The sequence below is a fragment of the Nuphar pumila genome, chromosome 1, assembly GCF_984573655.1.
Source record: "Nuphar pumila chromosome 1, dmNupPumi1.hap1.1, whole genome shotgun sequence".
NCBI classification, from domain to species: domain Eukaryota; kingdom Viridiplantae; phylum Streptophyta; class Magnoliopsida; order Nymphaeales; family Nymphaeaceae; genus Nuphar; species Nuphar pumila.
In genome coordinates, this window is record NC_143249.1 from 6,063,178 (window position 1) to 6,071,549 (window position 8,372).

The 8,372-nt window shown below is 39.5% G+C and overlaps 1 protein-coding gene across 3 annotated transcripts in view; it reads left to right on the top strand.

Annotated features, from left to right (window-relative positions):
- The window catches only part of LOC149847798 (protein FLX-like 4), a 35,251-nt gene extending 27,111 nt beyond the window's left edge, over window positions 1-8,140 (top strand). For all 3 annotated transcript variants that reach the window (XM_090001716.1, XM_090001578.1, XM_090001650.1), the window contains exons 2-4: window positions 6,597-7,134; window positions 7,220-7,359; window positions 7,498-8,140. In XM_090001716.1, the coding sequence (XP_089857842.1) occupies window positions 6,614-7,134; window positions 7,220-7,359; window positions 7,498-7,880 (1,044 nt within the window). In that variant the 5' untranslated portion in view covers window positions 6,597-6,613 and the 3' untranslated portion in view covers window positions 7,881-8,140. The remainder of the gene's footprint in view (window positions 1-6,596; window positions 7,135-7,219; window positions 7,360-7,497) is intronic.
- Window positions 8,141-8,372: the final 232 nt, after the last annotated feature.

Here is an 8,372-nt window from a genome sequence, read left to right on the forward strand (position 1 = left end):
AAGGAAAAGGAAAGCAGACCCATTCATAACGGCTAGATTTCTACCTGTTGGGAGAGCCCAACGGCTAGAAATCTAGCCGTTGGGGGCTGGAAAGGCTTAGTCAAACTTAGTTTGACTAAGTCCAAATCTATCCCAAAAAATAACTAAATATAAAAATAAAATATATACATATATATGTATATACTATATACATATTATTGTATATATATAGTACATAATTGTACATGTACAATTTTAACAGAGTGTTATCAGCAGTTGTCTCTTGGAAATATTTGCCTTTCTTAGAGTGTGAGGTGCGTGTGGATTGCATTTAGCCAGACTGAGATGCCAGGTTATTTTTATTAGAATATGGATTGGATATGGATCCGATAAAGGATCCATATCCATTCACGAGTTTTGTTTTGTATTTTAATGTAACATGTGCAACTAATGAAGGGCACCTTTGTCATTGTAAAATGATTGTAACCCTATTAAGCCTAATGAAGTATTACTGCAGCAAACAAGTTAATTGTGGTTGCGGATTTCTGAAAGCTCCCTCCTTCCCTTCATCCTTTCTCGTTCTTGCAGCAGAACACGTCTGTTCATAGGTAAAATTAACATGGTATCAGAGCGGAGGATCCTCTGGGCGTGAAGGGTTCTGCTCAGTCGACGTGAAGATCGAGTTCTCCTTACCGTCAACGAGCCATGAAACTTCTGCTGCGTGACAGACTTGCTCAGTCGATGTAAAAGTCGACTTCTCCTTGCTGCCAACAGGTCTCTTTGCTGCTTTTATTTCCTTCCTTGCTATATCATCTCTTTGCTGCCTTTTATTTCCTTCCTGCACGAAATTTTCTGCTATATTCTTCTTACTCTTTATCTTCAGCAGCTTTGGACTTCTGTCACAGATCTGAATTTTTTTTTAGATCTTCTATCTGTTTCATCTTGGTTTATTCTTATACTGCCTTTATTTCTCTTTGCTGAACCTCTCTGTCGCAGATTTGAAATATATTCAGACCTGAGACATATTCTTTGTTTCTTCTTTCCTTACCTGCAAAAGTTGAGTTCACCTTTAGTTTCATAAACCCAAGTCCCTGCCCGAGTGAATCTGGTTCCACTCTTTTCTACGAAAGACCAGATTGTCGTTACTGCAATCTGGATTTTGCCTGTCACGCCTATTCTAAAACATTTTTTCTTTTCTGTTTCTTGCCCTAAAATTTCCTTTGCTTCTGTATGTCACGTTAGTGATCTGATTTCACTCTCACTTGCCAAAGACCAGATTGTCATTTCTGCTGCCTTATCATATTCTGTCACGCCTGTCTCAACATATTCTGTCATAACTGTCAGTTTATGATAAAACAGGCCAGCTTCAGCCACTAGTGTTTTTCGTTTCCATTCCTGTCAACAAATCTTCAAATGGACTCTTCCGCCAATTCGGGTCTCTCTTCGAGTTTCCTAGGGCAATTAGTTTCAGAAAAGCTAACCACCAACAACTATCTGACTTGGAAAAGGCAGATCGCTCCTTTTATTCGGAGCCAAGATCTTTCAGGCCACTTGGATGGATCCACTCCAATGCCTCCAGAATTTTTCACAACTGAAGACAAAGATGATGGAGGATTGCCGAATATTATTCGCAACCCTGCATTTGTTACTTGGATGAAGCGCGATCAGGCCCTCGTCGCTTACATCACTTCCACATTGTCACAAGAAGTCTTGATTTTTATTCCTGATGATTGCACATCTAAAGTTTTGTGGGAGGCTTTAGCTCAGACCTACTCTCAGATATCAGAGGCTAAAGTGTTGTTTCTTAAACGCGAATTTCAAATGTTAAAAAATGGTACAATGAGCATTATTGAATTCTTGAATCAAGTCAAAAGCATCACAGATCAATTAGCTATGGTGGGGTATCCAGTGTCAGATAAAGAAAAGGTTCAACAGACACTAAATGCACTGGGTTCAGAATATTATGTTCTTGTTACATCCTTATTGTGCTTGCCTACGTTGCTTAGTTTTGAGGAATTACGCGCCAAACTCTTTCAGTATGAGATGACACTGAAAAGCATGTCTGAAGCTTCAACGAGACAATCATCTACGCATGAGGTTCTTGCCACAGGGGTGATAGCTGATCGTGCACGAGGAGGTCGTGGCAGAGGCAAGAGAAATCCAATCCAGGGTGGATGTGGGTTACTACCCATACCACCAAATTCCACTGCTAGTTTTTCAAGGAATGTTCCCACATGCTATCAGTGTAACAAACGAGGTCACATCAAAGCTAACTACTGGTTCAACCCACAAAATCGGAATAGAATGCAAAACACTAGAAATGTTGGTACATCAGGAACTGTAGGTACATTTCGGGTTAGTGATGATGCTAAGGATCTTCTACTATCTGCAATGGCCAACTTGAGTCTGAAGCAAAATGATGATGGAATATGGTATGTTGACTCTGGGGCAGCAATCCATGTGACTGGCAATGCAGGTAAGTTCTCTACTTTGACTCCCTATTTTGGAAAATCTAATATTGTAACTGGAGATGGGACTCACCACCTTATTTCAAACATAGGCAACGCCTTCATTCCTTTGTCTGAGTCATCTATCCCTTTATCTGATGTTGTTCATGCACCAAATATAAAGAAAAATATTGTCTCTGTCTCTAAACTTGTTGATTCTACCAATTCATCTGTGGAATTTACTCCTACTTTTGTCTTTGTCAAGGATCTTCAAACGAAGGAGATGTTCGCTAAAGGAGAGCGACGTGGAGACATGTATGTCTTTAATGAAGATCCAGCCTCCAGTATTATGAAGCTGAAGTCTGATCTCGTCTCTAAAAGCGTCCTAAGTACATCCAAATGCAATAAGTCAGATCTCTGGCATTCTTGTCTTGGTCATTGTAGTCAAGTTTTTATTGAAAAGTTAGTGTCAAATGGTTTTCTTTCAGAGTCTGTTTCACCTTCAGTGAAGGATAGAATATGTTCCAGTTGTCAGGTTTGCAAAAGTCATGTACTTCCTTTTCATCAAATAAATAAAAGAGCCTGCATGCCCTTTGAGATAATATGTTCAGATGTTTGGGGCTCAGCCCCCCAATCTTTCTTCTTCTGGAAGTAAATATTATGTATCCTTTATTGACAGTTTTTCTCGTTTTACTTGGATATTCTTTATGAAACACAAATCAGAGTTTTTTCTCATTTTCCGTCACTTTCATGCCTATGTTAAAAATCAATTCTCTCAAAATATTCAAATTCTCCAATGTGATGGAGGTGGTGAGTATTCCTCCAAAGAATTTTTAGATTTTCTCCAAAATAATGGGATGCATCGTAGAGTTTCTTGCCCGTACACTCCACAACAAAATGAAATTGCTGAACGTAAACACAGACATATTGTGGAAAGCGCAATGAGTATGATACATGGGAGTAACTTACCCATTAGTCTTTGGACTGAAGCTTTTCACACTGCCACTCATGTGATAAATCGTCTTCCTATGCCCTTTCTTGAAAATCAATCTCTCTATTATGTTCTCTTTGGGGCACATCCCGATTATAATGAGTTACGAGTTTTTGGATGCACATGTTATGTACATATTGACAAATCCATGAGGACTAAATTCCATGACAAAGCCTCTATTTGTCAATTTGTAGGTTATGCAGATGAATACAAGGGTTACAGGTGCTATGATCCCGTCAATAAGAAGATAAGAATTTCCAGAAATGTTGTTTTTGATGAAAATAGTTTTTTGGGAAAAGAAACAGACGTCAATCGTGAACATATTGGTGCAGTTGCTGATTGGTATGACCCATGGCTTAGTGCTGAACTTATTTCACAAACTGCCGAACATACTACTTTAACCCCTGAAAGCGTACATGGAGAGACGGTTTCAGATGTTGCATCACAAACAGAATGTCTGAGATACAAAGGTAATGTGTATACCAGGAGACCCAGAGAGCGAACAAATGAACCTGCTGAAGAACACATTGCATCGTCCAATAACAGAGAAGCACCAAGAAGATCAGGCAGGATAAGGCATCCTATTGAAAAATGGGTTAGTTATGACAACTTTTCTATGAACTTTCAAATTTCCTTATCCAAGATTGAAAAACACGATGAACCACTTAGTTTTCATCAAGCTATCCAATCCAACAAATGGATTGAAGCGATGAATGAGGAGATCGAGGCACTTCACAAGTGTCAAACATGGGAGATAGTTGGCCGTCCTCCAGATAAAAATGTCGTTGGATGCAAATGGGTATATAAAATTAAATATAAACCGGATGGTAGTATTGAACGGTACAAGGCACGTCTTGTTGCCAAGGGTTTCACTCAAGAATATGGTAAGGATTATGATGAGACATTCAGCCCAGTAGTGAAAATGGGAACTATTCGCATTATTCTTGGTTTGGCAATTGAACATGGTTGGACCCTTAGTCAGCTTGATGTCATTCCTTCATGGGAACTTAAAGGAAGAGGTTTACATGGAGCAACCTCAAGGTTATGCAGAGGGAGACACAAAAGAATATGTTTGCAAATTGACCAGAGCTTTGTATGGTTTGAAGCAAGCTTCTAGGTCATGGTTTGAAAGCTTTTCCTTAGAAATTCAGAAACATGGTTTCTTCCGTTCCCAACTTGATCATTCTCTGTTTATATATAAGAATAGTAGCACTGTGGTTTTCTTACTCATATATGTTGATGATATTGTGATCACTGGTAATGTTCCAGACCACATTCAACGAATTAAAACTTTATTGAGTATACAGTTCAAAATGAAAGACCTTGGCGAACTAAGATATTTTCTTGGTGTAGAGGTGGACAGACAAGATGAAAAAATGTCATTAACTCAACACAAATACACTCTTGATCTTCTGGCTAAAGCAGGAATGACAGACTGTAAACCTCTACCCACACCCAGTGTTGTCAACCAAAAGCTCAATATTTGTGATGGTGAGTTATATCCTGATGCAGTCAAATATCGCAGTTTAGTGGGTATGTTGCAATACCTTACTTTTACTCGACCAGACATTGTATATTCTGTTAATCAAGTATCTCAATTCATGCATGAACCAAAGACTGGTCACATGGATGCTGTCAAACACATCCTTCGCTATCTAAAAGGAACGGTGGGTGATGGACTCATATATATTCAATCTTCATGGAAGACACCAAAACATGACATACTGTCCTATACGGATGCAGACTGGGCATACGGATGCAGACTGGGCAGGGGATCCAGATGAGAGGAGGTCTGTTTCAGGATACTGTGTTTTCATTGGGAGAAATCTTGTCTCATGGAGTAGCAGCAAACATAAGGCTGTGGCAAGATCTAGCACAGAGGCAGAGTATAGATCTATGGCAACTGCCGCAAAAGTGACCTGGATTAGGCATCTACTTGCAGAGATGGGAGAGAATATCTCAAATTCGACACTTATGTGTGATAATAGAAGTGCTATACAAATTGCATTCAACCCTATTCATCACAGTCGGACTAAGCATATTGAGATTGATCAACATTTCATCAGACAAAAGATAGCAGACAAAGAGATTGAACCAGTTTATGTGCCTTTTGAAGACCAAGTTGCCGATATGTTTACAAAAGGTCTTACAAGACACTGTTTCTGGAATCTGAAGAACAAGTTGCACATGGTTCACTCCCATGCACAACTTGAGGGAGGGTATTAAAATATGGATTGGATATGGATCCGATAAAGGATTCATATCCATTCACGAGTTTTGTTTTGTATTTTAATCTAACATGTGCAACTAATGAAGGGCACCTTTGTCATTGTAAAATGATTGTAACCCTATTAAGCCTAATGAAGTATTACTGCAGCAAACAAGTTAATTGTGGCTGCCGATTTCTGAAAGCTCCCTCCTTCCCTTCATCCTTTCTCGTGCTTGCAGCCGAGCACGTCTGTTCATAGGTAAAATTAACAATTTTGCTGTTATATTGATTATGATTTTACCCATTGATGTTGAACGGTGTTATTCTTTTACTGTTCTTGATGGCCTTATACTTTTGATGAAAAGGAAAAACAGCACAAGCTTGTATGATCCCAAGAAAAATCCAACATTGCAGTCATCAATCTACCTCATCATCCACTTGGACACTTCACTTAGCATACATATGACACGACACTCGGACGCTCCAGGACACTTCATGGATACAGTCAAACCAGTGTTGGGCACCATCAATATTGTGTTATTACTTTATCCATTTCCTTTTATGAACTTGATTACTTATTTTTGTATTCACTTGTGTTCTTTTTCTTTTAAAATTTGTCATCAATTATATTACATTTTAATTTTTAGCTTAGTTTTATTATTTGTTGTTTTTAATTATAGTGATTTAGAATTGTTGTTAAATATGTCTGTGTGTGCATGCCCTCATGTCCTAGTTTTTGAGAATTGACGTGTTGTACCAAGATATCCATATTGTGTCCCATTCTTGCAATTCATATCCATGTGACATTCCACAAGTATGTTTCTTGGAGGTTCAGCTCAGTGCACCTCTGATTATCAAAAGAATAAAGTCATTTTTCCATATCTCGTTTGGGTTGTTTCATATTTTTAAACAAGATAGTCGTCAGGCATCTTTGGTTTTAGGATAGTTTATGACTATTTTCTCTCTACAGGCCATACCCGTTAAGCCATGGCTGGTCGCTCAATTCCACCCCCAGGGATGATGCGTCATGGTCCATTTCCTGGGCTAGGTCCAGTTTCACATCGTCCATTGGAACCAGCGCCTCATCTTGAATTTCTGGAAAATAAGGCGGCAGTTCAAGCAGCAGAAATGGAGAGATTTGCTAGAGAAAATCAGCGGTTGGCGAGAACACATGTCACCTTGAGACAGGAGCTTGTCGTTTGCCAGAAGGAACTACAGAGATTGCTGGCACATGTTAGTGATATTCAAGCAGATAGAGAACACCAGATTAAGGGCATGTTGGATAAGATGATGAAAATTGAAACAGATCTTCGGGAAGGAGAGTCTATAAAAACTGAGCTAAAACAAGCACACCTAGAAGCTCAAAGCTTGATTGGTGCGAGACAAGAGCTGAATGCCAAAGTTCAGCAGATGAATCAGGAGTCACAGAGAGCTCATGCAGATATCCAACAGATACCGGCAATGCACAAAGAACTGGAGGGTTTGAGGCAAGAGCATCAACGATTACGGTATGGATATTTATGGATTCTGAGTTTGATGTTGTTGGTCACCTTATAGGAAGACACTCTTATGCTTTGTATTATGTGGTGTAAGGTCTGCTTTCGAGTACGAGAAAAGTTTAAATATAGAGCAAGTAGAACAGATGCGTTCCATGGAGAAGAACCTGGTTTCTATGGCAAGGGAAGCAGAAAAATTGCGTGCTGAGGTGTTGAGTGCAGAGAAGAGATCGCGTGGTAATGTTTATGATATTGCAAATTTATGGTTTGGTTTCTTGTTTTGTTTCCTAGTCATACTTCCCCTGCTGGTGTTTTCCTTTGTTTTGAACTAATTATTAAAAAAAAACCCTCATGCCCTTGTGGTTCCATGTGTAGCACCAAATATATATGGAGGCATGTACAGCAACCCTGATCCAACATATGCACCTAACCAAGGCAGTGGATACGTAGATGGATATGGGAGACAACATGTGCACCTGGCCGGTGGCGTAAATGACAGCATGAGTTCCTATGTTGCTACTGGTGGGAGTAGTGCTGGGGGTGGATCTGCTGCCATTGCTTCTGGTGCTGTTAGTGGAAGTGGAGCTATTGGCAATTGGGGTGGACCCTATGATGCTGCCAGAGGGGCGCCTGCATCAGGTCCTTATGATGCTGTTAGAGGGGCGCCTGCATCAGGTCTCTATGATGCTGTTAGAGGGGCACCTGCATCAGGTCTCTATGATGCTGTTAGAGGGGCACCTGCATCAGGTCAGAGATGACGGAGGTTTTGATATTCTGAACTTGATGCACTTTATGCCTAACCAGCACGCTTTGGGGATTCCATATCTGGTAACAGTTGGTTATCATGACTGATGTATAAAGGTGTAATGATATGCTGAAGCGTACTTTTTTATTTGGTGTTGGATAGAAATATGATCTTCTGAATGGATTTTGTCATTGAAAAGTTACTGCTGCAACATTTCTGAATCCATAATGAATTGCATAGCTGAGTAATAGTTCTTCAAGTAATTAATTGAGCGAATTGTGGCTTAACTTAATCTTCGATGCTCTAACTAGGAAATGCACATATATTTTAGGGAAGCAATTCTATTTTTTTTTAGTACAACTGTTGGTTTTATTTTCATTCAGTGGCAGCAGCAAAGAATTTGTGGTTCAACGAAGTACTAGTTTGATGGAGTTCTTGTGAGGACTAGAATTGTACTTCAGCTTTGATGTAAAAGTTTAAAGTTTAAACATGATTAAGGTAGCCC